The sequence below is a fragment of the Tympanuchus pallidicinctus genome, unplaced genomic scaffold, assembly GCF_026119805.1.
Source record: "Tympanuchus pallidicinctus isolate F22 unplaced genomic scaffold, pur_lepc_1.0 scaffold30, whole genome shotgun sequence".
Lineage (NCBI taxonomy): Eukaryota > Metazoa > Chordata > Aves > Galliformes > Phasianidae > Tympanuchus > Tympanuchus pallidicinctus.
In genome coordinates, this window is record NW_026294748.1 from 3,325,893 (window position 1) to 3,344,177 (window position 18,285).

At 48.2% G+C, this 18,285-nt stretch overlaps 1 protein-coding gene across 10 annotated transcripts in view; it reads left to right on the top strand.

Moving 5' to 3' along the window:
* GRAMD1B (GRAM domain containing 1B) overlaps nucleotides 1-18,285 on the top strand; it is a 110,207-nt gene that overhangs the window by 38,412 nt on the left and 53,510 nt on the right. Inside the window, exon 3 of one of the 10 annotated variants that reach the window (XM_052697035.1) lies at nucleotides 7,246-7,861. The exons of 7 other annotated variants lie outside the window; for them this stretch is intronic. In XM_052697035.1, coding sequence (XP_052552995.1) covers nucleotides 7,246-7,384 — 139 coding nt within the window. In that variant the 3' untranslated portion in view covers nucleotides 7,385-7,861. Of the gene's footprint in view, nucleotides 1-7,245; nucleotides 7,863-13,780; nucleotides 13,926-18,285 lie in introns of those variants that run through there. 2 more of the 10 variants (XM_052697033.1, XM_052697029.1) reach the window with 2 other exon arrangements.

Sequence of the window (18,285 nt, forward strand, 5' to 3'; positions counted from 1 at the left end):
CCTGTTCCTCATGCGCCAGCATTGTTCCTTCCTTTGAAGATGGGCTGTTGTTAATTACAGTGTGCTTGAAGCTGCTCTGGTGGATAAGGCAGGCTGCTACCAAGCACATGGAATAAGATGAATTTCTTCTTTCTGTGTTTAGCTGAGAAGCTGCTTTTGCACCTGGGTGCCAGCTCAGTGGTTCTGCCCTGTAGAGGGGTAAGCAGTTTGGGAGGAAAGCTTTCATCCCTTTTCCCTGAAATCCTGGTGTTCTGTCAGTGAAGATAAGGATGTGTTTTGTTTTCCATTCTTACTGTCTTAATCTTAAGGAGACTGATCTTGAGAGCACTTTGTGGTTTTTGAAGCAAGGGGAATCCACCCTATGCTTCCTCCTTCAGGACAGAGGGATGTGGAAGCACAGGCAGCTCCTCTGCCTGCCTGGGGCCAGCAACCAGGAGGAGACCTGAGAGGATGAACTGGCTTTCTAGTGCCCACGTGCTCAGTTGATGCCACTGCTCAGCATGGCAGTATGAAGCTTCAAAGAGTTCAGAGCAATTGGCAAACTTGAGAGCAGGGTGATTTCATGCTTCCTATAGTAATGTAACACATCCTGCCTCTCTGTGTTAGCTGGTGGCTGCTGGTGAGAGGCAATTTGATTGATATCACAGCTTTTGTACAGACAGTAGGTAGAGTACAGAGTCCCATCATTCTTCTTAAAATTTGGCGCTCTGTACCAGGCTGCTGTGGCACAAAGGTATCTGCCTGTTGCCCTTTTGAAAACTCAGTCAGCTCTAAGCTTTTAGCATGAGAGCATCCATGCAGATCAGTAGTGGAACTTCACAAGGAAAGGAGTGATCTTACACCAGATGTAACAGCAGGGTGAAGCAGGATTTGGATCTCACATCTCAATTTCCTTATCAGTTCTGTCTCTACTGGACTAGTGCTTTATTGTTAGGTGAAACCCTGCTGTGCCTTGCATATCTCTGAATGCAGAGGAGTTCTGACAGACCTCATATGGCTGCGTCACCAACTCGTGATGCTCAGGAACAGGAGGAGGAGGAGAGGTTCTAATGTGTCTCTTCGCCCTTATCTGTGATGCAGGGCAGACTCCTTGCTCTGCTTTTCTGCCAGTTCCCAAGAGCAGAGGGCTCAGTTGTGAAACTGTATTTCTCTTGGAGGCCTTCAGCAATGGTCACCCTATCAGCCCTGCATCCTCTGGGAGCATTGGGATATTCAGACTATCACAGCTTGAGGGATGCAGAGGTGGGGGGCAGGCTGGAACCTTTGGCATTGCTGTAAACCATCCCATTTCACAGAGCTCCAGTTCACTAGGCTGTCAGCAGGCTTACATGCAGCATGCTTTCGGCTGCTAAGCCCCTTGCACAGATTCACCTTGCAACAGAGCACTTACTGTGCCTTAGAGCAATACTGCTATAGAAGCAGCCATCAGAGGGTTTCAGAGGACTTAACTGATTTTAGTCTCTCACAGCCAGAGCTCAGGCTTTCGAATGCAGGGGAGTGAGGCTTTTTGAGGGAGGCTGGCACTTAATTCAGGTAGTGGTTGGCCAGGTTTATACAGCGATGCCATATAACCTGAATTAGAGTTTTTTACTTCACAACTGTAGGCCAGAAGTTCTTAAGCTGTGGAACACATCTCTTTGTTGTATAGGTAGCTGCATAAGCTGGGATACATCTACATATGTATCCTTCCAATTGCATATATGCAAAGGTGAGTTATAGGAGTTGCAGCTGTACCTTTTCAACACATAAAAATGAAGTGGTGGTAGAAGTACAAGGTTTTCTCAGAGCACTGTGTAGGCACTGCTTCTGTCTCACTGTCAGAGAAACCCACCTTCCTTTGCAGAAAGTGTTTTAACTGAGATCTCATGAGAAACCTCCGTGCATTTGCAAGTCCTGTAGGGAGCTTACTTGGCACTCCTGTTGCAGAGATAAGATCTGGAAGCATGTTCTTCCTTTGTATTTTGTGGAATGATTGATGGATGAATGCAGTGCAGTAAAACAAAGGTGTTATTTTAAATAAAGGAGAGGAGGAGTGGGCAGAGAGATGATGCATTGCTCTCCAGGTCCCTTCTTCACAGCAATTCTTCCTTGTGATGAGAAAGAAGCTCAGGAAAAAGCAGTGCTTGAGGTCCCCAGTTGCAGCCAGGGCCCTGATGTGTTGTTTAGGCGTTACCTGCATGGAGCTCCAACTCTAGGTGTACATAGAGACACACAGTTGGTAGAGAGGATGGTACAGAAGAAAGGGAACAGAACCTGTCCTTTAGCTTCTTGGTGGAGAAGCTTGGAGCCAAAAAGCCCCAGATTTGAAGATGTTTCCTTCTTCAAATGCTTCCTGAGAGCTCGAAGTGAAGCTTTTATGTTTCTTAATAAAAGATGAACTTGTGCTGCCCAAAAGAAATCTCAGTGGGAGAGGTGACTGTTCTGTTAGTCAACTGTGCTACAGCTGAGCTACAACTGACTATTCAAGTAAGGAGATGGAACTGCTTCTTGTGTCTGAAGGAAGTGCATAACACCTCTTCTGCTGTCCATAGTACAGTGCTTTGTAATTAATGGCAAGGGTGAGGTGAGAAGGGTGCCTTGAGGTGTCAGTCCCTTCAGCTGCTGCAACTGAAATCTGCTTAGCTTGCTGTTAAGGTCTCAAAGCTGTCAAGCTTTTCCTGAGAGCCTTGAAGATGAGAAATATCTGCTAATTTGTAGTGACTTGTTGGGTGTGCAGTGGGCATGGAAAAGAAGATAACTACTCAAGAGAAGAGCTGGGTTAACTATTCTAGGCTAAGCAGGTTAAAACCCATCTGTTGAGCCAGTAGATGAACAGGCAGGACTGGCACGTATCAGAGGGGAGAAACTGGAAACTTCTTAAAATTTTAATGGAGTTCTTGTTGCTTTACTGTGGCCTTTTTCATGCTTTTAGTGCTGTTTATCTTTGGCATATGGAAGTATTTGCAATGTTTATCTTGGAAAATGTGTGCGTATTTGCATTTCATAGTTGGCTGCCTAAGTGGGGAAACATCAAGCACTGAAAACATATAATACAAAACAAAGGAGCAGAAACGAGATTGGGGCTGCCTGGGAGTTCTGCAGTGTTTGATTCTTGATGCATTCCATGAATGCTGGAAATAAGATACTGTTTAGAAATGCAGTGCACAAAAAATAATGTAAGGAAGAGGTGGTGAAGCATTAAGTGCTTTACAGAGAGCTGTTCTTGCAACTTTGGGTTTTAGTTGCCTCTTTTCATAGGCTTTCTCTCCACCCTGAGATTCTGTCTCCATTTAGCAAAGTGCTCAACCCAACGAGGAGCTCATCTGTGTGTCGCCCCCATAGCAGGAGCATCCGTAGCAGGTTTGAGGGATGCTGTGCCTTTAAAATTGAATCGCTTGTGATAGAAGAAATCTGAGAGCACAGAAAGGAAACCAGTGCCTCTTGCGCAGAGCAGGCTCTTTGGAGATTTCTCCATTGCTCTGCATTCTCACCAGCCTGGTCACTGCTCCTTGCCTTTGGGGCCAAACGGCAGCCACTAGGATAGCATCGATGAAAGCCATCCCAGAGCCATCTTAATGGTGACATTACATCTTTCTGCTGTGGACTCTGAGGTCACCAATCTGTGCCTCTTTTTCCCCAAAACTGCTGTGTGTGTGTGTAAGCCAGCTGGGATTCCATCTTCTGACTAAACAGCGTTTCACTCCCTCGCTGCTGAAGCAACACTTGCTCAGGTTTCTGGGGAGCACATGGCATTTGGACAGACTTCCCTATGCTGATGACTGTAACCGTGTGAGTGCTTACCGACCTCATTTCCTCCTTTCCTTCTCCTTCTTCCTTGTTTATCTTCCCATCTGTTTCTTTCTTGGCCTTTGCAGAGTATTTGTTGTGCATTTCGGTGATAAGATGGCAGCATGCGTCTCCCCACCGCGCCATGCATCGTGACAAGGTCAGCTGTTATCATGGGTACTAACCAAGGTCTGTCCTTGAGCCCCTCTGCTGGACCTCTGCTTTTCTTCGTGCTCCTGCAAGTTTCACTTTGAACTCTTCCTTAAGCCCTCTCTGCTGCTCGTTCTCCCTTCCCTCTTAAGTACCCCACTGCAATTCTTTGGTTGTAGAATGCCTTTGTGCTCTTTCCCTTACCCTTTTCTTTTTGTTTAAATAGAGGGTCGTGGGTAAGCATGGGCCTTGCTTGAGGGATGCTGGTCTGTCAGAGTTTCAGGTGTGGTAAAGTGATGGTATTTCTCTGTTGTGGATAAGGAGTAGCTTCACTTCAGGCTTAGACATGGAGGTGCTCAGATTTCCTTACCTATCCTGAGCCTAAGAGGCTGTTGCTTTCTCTGTGCAGCAACTGCCATGCATCAGTGCCTTCAAGCTCAGAATCATTCTGGGTTTCTGAATGAAGGGTGGCTTTGTGGTCTGTGACACAGTGAGATAAGTCATTCTCTGTATCATACCCCTAATTACAAGCAGTCACTCTTTGTTCCACCTTGGTGATGCCACTTCTATTGGAAGGCCCCTCTAACATGTGAGAGTGTGGTGTGCTTGGGCTGAGATGCCTCTGTCTGCAAGTTGAAGGCTTGAAGTCTGAGAGCTGTGTCTGGAGCAGCTGCTTTCTCTGATTCAGAAACAAGAGGGCTCTTTTCCTTCAAGACTTTGCAGTGATTTCTCTAGTTGCTCATTCTTGAAGTCAGCACATTGTGCACATGTTCCTGCTACAATACTTCTCACCCCTTTATCTGCAGCATCTGAAGTTATTTTTTTTTGCCTGGGAGAAGATATTGCATTAGATGCATGGGTCAGATCAGTACAGACAGCTTTGTTTCCCTGATGTGCTACCTCTGTGCCTCTATGGATTATCTTTTTAAGCCGTGCCAGCCCAAAGGCTAAAGTTCATATCTTATTTAAAGATTTAGCTTGACATAACTGAAAGCTGTCTTATTACAAAGGATCCAGGCTGTCAAGCATTTCAGAGCACTCCGATTTTGAGAGATAATTGTTGAGCATTATACACTCATCCTGTTGTCAGGCTTGGGCATGATGTATCCCATGCCTTGAGTTACTTCAAGTAACTGACAAAACTGACAAAAAGGGAGGTGATCACTCCATAGCACTTGTGCCCAAACTATGAAGCCTTACTGCCTTCCTGTTGCTTGCTGCAGTTTACTTGCAATGGATGGTAAAATTCAAACATGGCTTTTCAACTTCCTGACAAATTGAGAGCAAGGAGTCTCAAGGCATAATCCATATGTTGTGAGTCCTGAAGCTGCCTTTTGTTAGCCTGCCTCTTCCCACAGTGAATGAGCCTTGTTTGGAAGGGCTGTTGCACTGTTGTAGGCAAAGGCAAGTTTGAACTCTTAACCTTCCAAGACAGTGATGGGAAGAAGAGCCAGAAGACTGTGTGTGAAAGCACCAGGCCTCTTTTGTTACAGCATTGCTCTGAATCATCCCGGTTTCCCTACTCTGCTGATATTGATCATCTTTCTCCTTTTGAAAAATATTCTTCCCTTTCTAAATCTTTACAGGAAATTACTTTCTTTTCTTCTCTGTACAGAGAGAAGCTTCTCTTCATGTTATTTTGTGATAGCCAAAGTTCTCTCTTTCCTGCTGCAATACTCTTTAGCCTTGTTCTCCCTTCCAAGACCCTCAGACGTAGTTTTTGTGCCCTGCTAAACCACACTTAGCATAGAAAGAAGCAGCTTGGATGCACTTTCTGTTCTGCCTATGGTGTGACTACACCTCCCATGATGCCAGGAGTGCAAAATGCATATTTTATTTCTGGAAATGAAGTCTCACGTGACTTCCCAGCTGCTGCAGCAAACAGGGAACTCCCTTCTGAGGTTTTTTTTCCCTGGGAAATGGAGGTGTGTCCTAGCTTGCAGATGCTGTGATTGCGTCTGACAGCAGAGGCTGTGGGGCTGCAGAACGCTGCTGACTTTGGGAAGGAATTGGGAATTTATCCATCTGGCTTGTTTTCCTAAATGCTAAGGTGCAGAACAGTCAAACTACCTCTTCCATACGTTCAGCTGCACTTCATAGTTTTTTCTCTCTCCCCCTAATGTTCACTGTTTATTTATTCCCTACCCTTCCCCTCCACTAGCCCTGTCACTAACAGGGTTTTGTCTTGCCTGCATATTCCACGGAAGCTTTGTATCCATCATGTAGGTGCCCAAACCACTCGTGTTTTGGTTCATGGGGATCTTTGAGGCTTTGCAGGCTCACATCCCACAGTAATGCAGTGCTGTAGCTGTATCTATTCATAGAGCTTTGGATCCTTACCCAGAGCTCGGTGTGTCACACTGGGTTGTTCGCTTCCGAAAAGTGGACTTCCTCAGGAGATGTTTCCTGTTTTGCTCTTAAGTTCATGAGCTGGAATTAGCTGCTGTAATGAGAGTGCAGAGTGGGAACTGGGCTTTTTTTCTGAAAAGCAAACTGTTTTTTATGAGGAGGTGACTACGTGAAAGGCACCAGAAATACACCCTTTTTATATGCATTTAATAGAATATAGAATGTAGTACATTTAATTCAATAAAACTCAATGAGATTGCTTTATGGGGTGTGTGCACGCATGCCTCTGCACAAGAAATGAGTAGCACAGCTTTGCAGAAAATAGGTAGCTGCCCTTGAATTCATGTAAACTGTTGAGTGCATTGTAAATTACATGGCGCTGCCCCCTGGGCTTTGTGTACTGTAGTGTGCAGTGCCTGCCGTGTGCTGGAGCACCGCTTGCTGCACTGCTCTATGAATAAGCACTTTCATGCAGTGATGTTTCTAGCCCTTAGAGGCTCTTAATTTGACTGAGCTCTGCAGTGGTTTTTTTCCAGCCTTCCTCTCCCTCCCTCCCTCCCAGCCCGGATTGCTCACGTCTCTCTGCTCTGCCAGCACTGGGATGCTCTGACCACTCGCATGCAGCAGCTCCTGGCTGGCTCACCAGCTCCAGCCTGGTTTTGTGTCTGGAGCAGACTGGGAAGAGCGAGAGGGAGAGGCTGGGTGACGGTTGGGGCTGGCTGAAGTCACCCCGTGCCACCAATCACTGCCTCAGCAGCTCCGGGTGCCTTTTGACGCCAGCACAGATTCAGCTTAGAGGATGATTTGATATTTGCAGTGTCTGAGCTGACAGTGTGCACCACAGAGTTCTTAGTTTTAGGCCCAGTCATTTCTGTGTGTTATCCTGAGGTGAGTGCTCTCAGTAGGGTGCAGATGACTAACCTCCACCTTTTTTTTTTTTCTCTGCACGTGTTAATCTCTCTTTAAATGGTCTCTGCTAAGCTTATCTTCTCTTGCAGCATTGCTTCTCTGGCTGTCTTCTCTCACGCTTTCCTTTCCTCTTCCTCCTCATCTCACCTCATCCCTCCTCCTTTACCCACTGCGCTGCCCAAGCCCCACTCACCACTCTCCTTTCTCCTGATTTCTGAAGCACCCACGTTAGTGGTTTGTTGCCCCTCTCCCCTCCCATAGAGCAAGAAGGAGGAAGAGCAGCATGGCCTCTTACCCCCAGGCAGGGGTGGGTCGCTGCCTTCTCCTTGCAACAGCTCAGATTTGAAGTCAAGGGGGAGGAGGCAGGCTGATCCCCAGCATCCTACAATAATTTGGGGGGGGGGGGGGGGGGGGGCAGCAGCAGGGAGGGCTGCCAGATTTCGTGGATTTTTGTGCCAGCCTTCAGTTGGGAATCTAAATTGGGACCATCAGCTTGAGATGCTTTTCCTTTGTTTGGGGACAGCATGGTGAGCTCTTCCATGACCTCCATGACACCTGTCAAACTGTCTGTCCTCTCTTCACCCTCCTTTTCTTGACTCTCCTTTTCTCTCCCCCTTTTCCTTCAATGCCCTTGTTTACTGATAGGCCAAGCAGAAAACATGGAGACGTCTGATATGGCGACAGCAAAGGTAGGATGGAAATGCTGCCGGCCTCACTGTGCGTAAGTGGTTTCGCTTGGCAACTTCTTATTTCTCTCACCCTTTTTGCTTTCTCCAGACCCTGTTCCCTGAAGCTGGGAGTGGTTTTAGTGCTGGGATTGGCAGCAGGGTTTGCATTCCAGAAGGAAGTTGGTATTGGGGCCACGCAGTGCTTTGCATGTAAGATTTCAGATAGAATCTTCCTGCCCTAAAATATCGATGCTCCAGGCTGATGTGGGGATAGGAGAGACATGGGGGGTCTGCATTGCTGCCAGCGGCAGGGCTTCTTTTGTCCAAAGGAAAACCTGAGGAGAGAGCCGGGATGCTGGCTGCAGCCTGCACTGCTGCTGTATGAGAAGGGATCGCTAGAGGGTGCTTAAGAGGAAGGCTTCCTACCGAGTCGGTCTTGTGGAGCAGAAACGCCTTTTGGCAGCTTAATTTTCTTCTTTTTCTTTTTTTTTGGGGGGAGGAGGGGAAGGGGGGGAGGGAAGGACCTCAGGGGAGTGCTGAGTGATGCAGTAATTGGAGCTTGTAGGTGCATCCGCCCTTTTTGTGCAAGGCTTCTCTGCTGGCTTTGCCCAGGCTGTAGGTTCTGCTCTCTGTGCTGGCAGATGGGAAATGTGTGGGGATGGAGGGGGAGAGGGTGAGATGGAGGAGGGAGATGGATGCTACACATGGCTTCAGCATGCTCCTCCAGGGAGGACTGGGAAGCATTAATCCAGCTCACTATCTCACTATTAGATGGCTCTCTATCATAGCAGGGGATGTTGATGGTGTTTTCATAGCAAATGGTTGTCTTCTATCACGAGCCTGCAGCTTCACTTGGCATCGCAGCAGAAGTAATGTGCAGATTGTCTGTGGACATCTCTTGGTGTGCTGTTGTGTCAGCAGCATTTGCCACTGAGCAGGATTGAGAAGGCAGAGCTTGGAAAGATTGGGAAATGTCATTAGTGGTTATAAAGCACCTGCACTGAACTGAATGCTCAAGCCTGGCACTGTGGTGGTCCGTGCTCCAGGAGGCACCTGCTTCACATGGAGGTAGTCCTCAGTTCAAAAACCCATGGTGCTGTCCAGATTAAAGGGCTTTGTCCTATATCTTAGTTAAAATTCAAGTGAAGTAACTATTTTCCCTTTTCCCATTTACTTCTGCTGAATACTGTGTATTTTCCAGTTCACATTGCCATAATTCCCTCAAGACTGCATGATGCTTGTGAACAGCTGCCCTGTTTAGTCCCAGGACTGAGTTATAGGATTTGAGTTTGTGGCATTAGTTAATAAGTTCTATGAAATGCTTCAGAGTAAACATAATTTTATAAAGGCAAAATCATTCTCACTATCATGTTTGCGTAGACTTCAGCTGCCTGTCACTGCATACCCACAAAGAATTGGAGGAGAAGGCTTAACTGGTTTATTTCTGTCAGCCTGAGTGCTGGGAGCATCCCAGGGCTGTAGCACAGGATGTAGCTTACTTCCATTGTATTGCACCGCTGCTTCCTTTGCTGCTGGGACACCTTCCAGGGCATCTCAGGAACTGGCATTTCCTGCCATGCCAGAGAAGGGTCCCACATTGAGTGCTTCAAAAATAGAGGCATAGCTTTGAGCAACCTAAAGATTGTGGCTTTAATCTTGGGGTGATCATTCACTCATGTTATAAGGCTTTCTGGAACTGCTCTTGCAATCAAACACTGCTTGCCCTGTGCATGCTGTGGGACACTCTACAGTGGGATTGTGACACACTGTGACATCACCTCACAACTTGGCTTCTATACTGTCCCAATAAATGTAGAAGCACTGTTGTGTTTTTTTTTTTCCCTCCTGCCCCTTGCTGAGAACCAGAGGGTAACGCAGTTAACCCATTAATAAAGAAAATTGGCTTGACGTGATGCTCAAATGCTTCCCAGGAAAGCATGAATCACCTTCCAGGTAATCAGTGAGTGGAAAGGTGGAATGTAAGTCAGAGAGATGGCTTCCATTCCCCTCACAGCAGAAGGTTTCTGCTTTCTGCACTGCAAGTGTGCACACGGCAAGTCCTCAGTGCTGCTGGTGTGGTGCAGAGGTAATTAAGCACCTGATTTACGTGTTCTGTCTTGAAGGAAATCTGTTTGTCTTATGAGCTGTAGCTCGAACAATGAGTGAAGTGAGAAAAGATGCCTGTTAGCAGTACCTCAGGGCTCCTGCGTGGGGATGCTTGTTGGCTTCTATTAGATGGCTCTTGCTGAGACTGGGACTGCTGAGGGGAGTAAGGGGAGAAAGATGATGGAGTAACGCAGAATAACTGGCTGCTGTTTTTTTTTCACCCAGAGGGTGGTGAGGCACTGGAACAGGTTGCCCAAGGAGGCTGTGGATGCCCCATCCCTGCAGGCATTCAAGGCCAGGCTGGATGTGGCTCTGGGCAGCCTGGGCTGCTGGTTGATGACCTGCACACAGCAGGGGGTTGGAACTGGATGAACGTTGTGGTCTTGTCCAACCCAGGGCATTCTGTGGTTCTGTGAGTGAAGCACTGCCAAACAGTAATGGCTGGTAGGATTTTTCAATAGTGGTCTCTGTGCTTTTAGTTCAACCTGGGCCCTGACTGCAGAGGTGGCACAGTGTTGGACACAAGCACATCTGGACACAAGCATTTAGTTCTTCTTTCATCCCAGGTGGGGGTCAGAAAACAAAAAATCAGCTCAGTTTTGTGTATTACAGCCTCTTCTAAAGGGTTTGTTGTTGCAGGTCAGGAAAATACCCATTCTTTTTTCTAACCCCCTTTTCCTGCTGCTCAGAATCCCTGAGTCTGTCCTTGGTTTGGGAAAGCTGGGCATGTTTTGATGTTGTTGCTGTATTTAGCATGTGTGTGCTGTTTGACTTCCTCATCCTGACCAGTGCTCCCCAAGGGGAGGCTGTGTCCATCATATTCTTGCTCTGGATCAGAAATCTCCCAAATGCTGCTGGCTGTAGGCCAGGATCCAAATTATCTTATTGAATCCCTATTGAAGTTGATGGGAATTCTGCTTGTGGGGAGGGACAGGGGATGAGTTGGACACTGTGTCTGTTTGTTGTGGTGGTAGTTGCTGTACATAGTAGTAATTATGTACACAGTACTTTGCAATCAAAAAGATGGGATCCCTTTCCTAAACAACCAAAATTCTACTGCAGTAAGGAAATAATTTGCCTTAGTTATTTTACAATGAGAAGGAAGATGATGAGCATCTGATCTAACATCCTGTATGAAGGGCAGTCTCCAGTGCAAATACTCATCTGGCTCCATGTAAAATAGGTAGACTGCAAACAAATAGAAAGAAGAAAGAGGAGGTTGGACTGGGGCAAAATAATGCAAAATTGGAGTTGAGTGAGGGGGGGAAAAGGTGATGTGGTGATTGGTGTGTGAACGGGAGCTGAGAACAGAGCATGACACTGAACAAGATGCGGAGTTGTGATCTGGGTGCTGTGGTTAAGCATTGGAACTTTGGACCCCACTTCCTTCCTCAGCAGAAGGGCACTTCTCACTGTTTCCAATCCACTGCTGTGAGATGTGAAGGAACCAGGATTTTGTGATCATTAACACTGGCCGCATAGGTGCCCACTCTCAGAAACACTTCTGTTTTCAACCACTGCGCTCATTCTTCTGAAACATCACAACAGACAGAAGTGAAAACTCATTTATGCTGCATTCTTATTTTCAGTTACCTTTTTTTTTTTTTTGCCATTCACGTGGAAAAAGTTTTTGCCCAAAAGAAGGAGATTTTTTGAGGGCTCTTTTGCATGCAGGATGTGATTATCAAAGATGATCTACGTTCACATTGACACAACACACAGCCTGCCCTTGGAGCTTCTATATCACAACATGAGGAGCATCTCCTTGCAGTGCAGTCTCACATCAATGAGAAGGCACGCACAGCTTGCCCAGTTTCCAACCAGAGCTTTACGGCAGAGCCAGAACTGCTTTTGATCCATGAAGGCACCGATTCTCACGATGCTTTTCTGCTTTCCCATTCTCCTGCTCTGTGGGATGGATGCTCAGGATGGAGTAGGTAGATAATTTATCTGGAATTCAGCTTGCTTGTGACTTCTAAGTATTCTTAGCACTGTGGAGGTGGGCAGGGTGGCTGCAGGGAGCCTACCTCTCTTGATATGTACACGTGCTCTTTTGTTACCCTATTTAAATGTTAATATTCCTTGTTCCTCTTGAGTATCACTTGCAGATGAAGGAGAAGAAAGGAAAGGGTTTGCCCATGCAGTTCAAACTGCCACAGAGGGGGCAGCTCAAGGACTGTCCCCACCATAGGTGACATAGGGTCACCTATGAGCATGGGGTTTGCTTTGGATGGTGACCTGTGGTCCTCTCTCCCTCAGGCTGCTGCTGTGAGCATTGCAGAGAGCAGACTGCAGCTGTGATGGAGATGGCAGCGCCTGCCAGTCTGCTCATACAGATACTTCCCACTTCTAAGTGATCTATTTCCTTTGATAATTTCCTAACCATCACGTTACTCTTCTCTCTATTTTTTAAAGTAAATGACTGCTTATCTCTTAATACCTTTCTTGCCTGAGCTTTGATTTCTAAACATGTGACTGCAGCATTAGTCTGTCCCAGATTTGCCAAGCTTGCAGGTCTCCTGACCCATTTTACAGCATTGTGATTTGCTTCCCTCCTTGCAACCTGCAGGCCACAGATGTGCAGCATTTCATGGTGAGAAGCAGCTCTGGAGCTGAGCTGAGGCCAGGCAGCTCATAGAGGATGGACCAAATGAGGGCTGAGATTTGAGTGTTTCTCCCATGTTGTTTGTGACATTTGGAAATGCATGTGTAAGTTGTCAGTGGGTTTTGTCTGGAAATAAAAAGGCATGCTGCAAAGCTCATGTTCCAAGCAAACTTTTTAACTGCTTGAGAATGGAGTTTTATCTCAAACTCCTTTGCCTGGCATGGCTCTCCTGAGGCACTCACTTCTCCTCAGCCCTTCGCAGATGGGAGCAGAGGGCAGCTGTGGGCAGGATGCAGTTCCCCATTCATTGCTTCCTTCTGCAGACAGCTCAGTATTAAATGCTGAAACAGAAAGTGCAACCTGTCACAAGCCTGGGGGAAGCCATCTGGATGGGGTTAGCATCGAATTGCTTTTTCCCTTTTACAATTCAACTTCTGAGAAAGGCTTCTCAGCATCACTGGTGTGCTTTCTGAAACTTCTGCCCCCTGCTGAGAATCCAGTTTCCTTTCAGCTGTGGGTTTTGAATGCGAAAAGCTATTTCTAGCTGAAATCAGAACTAGAACTTTGCTTCTGCTTGTGCTTCGGGGGCATCATTCAGGGGGAAAAAAAAAAAAAGTCTGGTGCTGCTCTTGAGTGGGATGAGGTGGAGGTAAGGAGGAGCGTTTGGTGCTTTGTGCAGGTTGATGTGCACGATGTGTCAGTGATTCCTGGCTACTCAGGCCCAATTTCACAGAAAGCTTTTTAAACCAGAAGTGAAGAACTCGTCCTCCCTGCTGCTACCCGGGGAGCTGAATGGAGCTCATGCTGTTGCAGGTGGGGATTTTGTGTTGCAGCCATTAATAGCGGTGTCACCCCTGGACCGTGAGGTTTGTCATTCAAGGTGTCACAAAAAATCACCTCCCAAATACATCCTTCAGGCTACAACGCTTACCCCGAAGTGTAAGGAGAAGGAAAGGAGGGAGCCGGTATAGCTAACGGGTGCTTCTCCCCCTTCTGCGTCACTCGTCGCCCCGCAGCTCCGGCTCGCCCCGGCCACCACCGCCGCCCCCCATCACAGGAGCAGAGCACAGAAGCGGAGCCCAGGCCGGTGCCGGGGGCGGGCCGTGCGGTGCCGCACATGCTCAGCAGGCGGCGGGGCGGTTCGGGAGCCGGCGGTGCGGCTGCGGGCGGCCCTGCGCCTCTCGGCCGCGCTCGGGGCGGGCGCCGGGGGCGGGAGGCGGCGGGGCCGCGCCGCTGGGGGGTTCGGTGGATGGAGCGCGGCGGCCGGCTCCGCTCCAATATGTCCTGGGAGCTGCGGAGCTGGCGGTGGGCACGCGAGGACGCGGGCAGCGGCTTCTCGTGACTGTACTGATGAAAGGCTTCAAGCTCGCCTGGTAAGCGGAGCCACGGGGGCGGGGGGAGCGCTCCCGAACGCCGCTCCGCCGCAGCAGCCCTGCGGGCATCCACCGAATCCGCGGTGCTTTTCCTCCTGCTCGGGCGTCTCCGTCTCTCTGCGCCGTCCTCTGCTCCGGGCATCCGCTGCCTCCGGGCCGCCGCTTCTCCTCCTCTGAGCGCTTTCTTCGGGGCTGTGCATGAATTTGCATCCCTGGATGCGCGCACATCGCATCCGCGCACCTGAGCGCCTGGAGCGCACGTATTGAGATAGAGAAAAGAAAGCTTTTCCCCGAAGAAAGGTGGAGGATATGGCTTGCGTCCTACGTGCGTGGAATGGCTTCTGCTAGGCTTGTCCTTTAAATAGCTGCTTTCGGGGATATACGCACCTTGTCGACATCTTTCCGTAAGGACGGCTGGGAGTTGGCAGCGCCCTGCAGGTACCGCGGAGCTCCGGAACGCCGTGATGCTCCGGGGGGTTTGGGGGAGCGAGCCGGGCTGCACCGGGGGGAGCGGAAGGGATGGGTGTGGAGGTGGAAGCTGGGTGTGTATCTGAAATGTTTGCACGTAAACATTTTGATTGCGATTTTAAGGTCGGTGTTCTACGTATGTAGGGGATATACAGTGCAGTTATGCATACGGTGCGCCTAATAAAACTCGGCTAGCAGAGATCTGTATAAGATCTTGAGCATGTCAAAAGTACCCAGCTGCAGTAAATAGCCTTTGAATTACAAAGATGAGATCAATTTAATTACAACTTTATCAGATGGGAACGGTTCCATCGTGGAATGATGGAATGTGACTTTGTAATTTGGATTGAAATCACCGAGGGGATGACAGGAGCAATGAAGGCCTGTTTCTTAATCCTCTTCCTCTCTAATGGTAAAGGGAGTAATCATAGGGATAACGGCCTCTTGCTGAACTCCGCAGTTTCACATCAGTTTGAATTTAGTACTCTGAGATCCTTGCCCATAAAGTGTGAGAAAGCAGGAAAGTTATTTTTCATTTGTTATTTTATTTATTGTGGTTATTTTTATTATTATTATTTTTGCTGTGGAAGAGAAGCAGTAGGGCACAGCAGTAGGAAGCATCCTGTGCTGGGCCCCAGGGGACGGGCTGGAGCCAGGGATGACTCAATAGGGCATCTCTTCTGATTTCTGTAATTTTGCCTTTTATTTAATTGCAGCTAGAGCCTTTAGAGTTTTCCTGCGTGCATACGACCATACATAAGGCAGAGTACACAAAAAGCATAGCTGTGTGTAGCTTTTTTGTCCCCTTTTGCTGCTCTACGTGGTGTGCAGTTGGGCTGATGAGTTGCATAATAGCTGAGCGTACTACTGGGTAAAGCTGAGCATGTGTTAGAAATGCCATGATGGTGTGGATCTGCAATAACATGGCACCCTGCTGCATTCAGCTCAGCCCATCCGTGAGCAGCACCGGCCGTTCCTGTTAGTTGTGTAACTGGAGCACTTTTGCACGCTCAGTTCCATTGCAATGCTTATCATGATTAGCACGGAAGCCAATCTGTTAATTTTGTCAGTGCTGGGGAGGAGCAGGAGCTGGGTTGGGGGCATTCCAGCACTACTGAAATGGTCGTGGTGTTTTAGCAGGTGATGCTCTTTCCTCTGAGCTGTGTGTGCCCAGCACTTGTGGCCAGCTGCTGGGTGCACAGTACTGCCCTGGGGCTGTGTGGGCAGCAGGGAACTGTGCAAACGGCCTATGCTGTTCCCTGGGAACGCTTAGAGAGCGCTGCCCAAACCCCAGCACCCCCTTCATCTCCCTCAGAATCCCAAGAGAAACAGGTGAGCTGTTCTGATGGCTCACTGTGTTTAAGAAAAGCCCGCAATGTTTTGAATCTCTGCAGCAGTCGTTATGTTCCTCCTCAAGGACGTCTGTATTTGCACACAGTTTTATTTACTTTATTGTTCAGCATTATCTGGGCACCAAAGGGTGTGCTAAGGATGCTGTGTAAGTCCTGGGTCACCTATGTAGATGTGCGTGTCTCTGCTGGGCTGGTCAGTGTGGTTCCAAGAGCACAGACCTCAAGAGAGACCGCAGAGTTCTCTGCTGCTCATCAGATGTGCCTTGGATACCTCCACATGGGTCAGATGGCCTCAAATATTCATAATAAGCTTGCTTTGCAGGCTTAGCATTTGTCTCGAGTGAAAAAAAGCGCCTCAAACACGGTTTGATCCTTGCTTTAGAAGCAGGGATTCCAACTTGAGGCGGCACTGCTGGGGTTAATGCAGATTTCCGCATGGAACAGTTCTGAAAGGACACATGATTTCTTTCTGTACCAGGAAGGGCAGCAGCACGGGGACAGAGTGCTGTCAGCAGGAGCTGCCCTCCCTGACCACGAGGATGTGCACCCGCCTGCCTTCAGCCCAGCCCTTGGTTTGGTGCTCCTGCTCTGCTCAGGGTGCTGCAGGGCATTTTCTCGGAGTGTCTTTGGCCACCTCAGTGTCGCAGGGGGAGCATTGGTTTGGCACAGGACCACGTGCTGAGCCCTGAGACGATGTCATGCATTTTTTTTTTTTGCAGCCTTAATTTGGCCCAAAATGATCTCATCACCATCTGGTGTCGTGTCAGAGCTGCGTGCTGTCGAGTCACTGGGCTGTCACAGCACACTGCAGCACAGCACAGTCCTGCTGTGTAACCATCACAGCTTCGTGACATCGCAGTGTGACAGCATGGTGTCCATGCAAGGCCATGGAGTACCAGCACTGTGTCTCACTGTTGCAGTCCAGCATCCCATTATCCAAAATGATCCTGCAGTTCCCCGGTGCCTCATTACCACCCCACAACATGCATTTGTCTCATTGAGGCCCCGTGTCCTGGTTTGGTAAGTTGTCTTTGTGTCACAGTGTGCTGCTTTAATGCTGTGAGAGGACTTGTGCTTTTTCTCCTCTTCAGTCCCAGGCATTGCTGCTTGCTGCTGCTGTGCTCCCTTTCTCAGGCTTCTGGGCCGAAGCAAATGACTGAAGAAGTCTTGCAGGGACCAAAGCAAGCTGGTAGCTGAGCTCCACATCCCATAAATAGGATGCTGAGCAAAGCTCTTCTACCTCCTTGTCTTGTTCCTCTTGCATGGCTCGTTTGTTGATGGGGGTATTTCTCAGCCTCAGGACCCACTGTATGGAACTTAAGGAGAAAATAAAGGCCAAAGGCTCTGCCTAAAAATAAGCCTGCAATTCATTTTTCTCCAAGTGCCTGTGAGTGAGAAAAAAACTGTGAATGTTCCAACACCCTACTTATGTGAAGGAAGGATCTATTATATAGTTGTGGGGGTGGGATGGGAACTAGGTAGGGTTACAGAACAGCAGAGCTAAAATTAGCCCTTGTTTGATGTCAGGGAGCAGGGAAGATTAACGTGGGGTGGTTTCAGTGAGGCGTGCTGTAAGGCAGCGACTGCAAGATTCTTTTGCATGCAGAGCTGGTCAGAGGCACCTGCCCTTGCAGAGGGTCCTAACAGGGTCTCAGGGCCACAGGTATTTAGGAGAGCAGTGAGGGGTTCCACCAGCATCACACTATTCCTGTGTAACTTTATCCTTTTGGTCCAGCCTTGCAAATTCTTCCAAGCCTGAAATAATAGGGAAAGCAGAAATCATAGAATCCTGTGATTCTGTGATTCTGTGAATGCGATATAGAGGATGTGGACTTGCTGTAATGCAGTGAAGTGACACGTGTGGGTGTGTGGTGTCCAGGATTCACACTTCCTTAATTACGCAGTGAAACAGTGATGCGGCGTAAATAATTTTTAGCTTCACCTCCACGCTGCAGAGATTTAAAGAGCTGCCCTGGGCGGTGGAAATGAACTTAGTTCTGTTGCATTGCAAATGAAAGATGGATTTTAAAACTGGTCCTTGCTCGGATTTGTTGGAGGAGGGGAGCAAAAGAGTTCAGCTGAAATTACATAATTGTGCAGTTGTGCGTATTGTGTTTGACCTTCCTGTTAGGAGTTAAAGTGTTATTTGTGTCAGTGTGCCCGGTGTTAACCATGTCTTTTTGCCTCTACATCTATTTTTTTTTTATTATCCCTGTGCTTTTTGTTCAAAAGGAATAGAATAGAGCTAGACAATCTTCCCCTTACAGCCATCAAAGATGACCCACATACGTGTAAGTTCTGAATGGGGCTCTACCATTTGGAAATGAGGTACTTCCCCTCTTTACACCTCTGCACACGGATCTGGGGAGCCAGAATGTTCCCGTTTGCTGTGATGTGGTGGGAAGAGGGAACCACATTGGTGGGTCAGTCTGCATGATGTTCTGCATCCAAAATACTCTGGGTATTTGGCTGAACCTCTGACAGGTATGGGCTCTCTGCTTTCTCTCTTAACAGGGATAAATGTTACGGCGTTGTGTCAA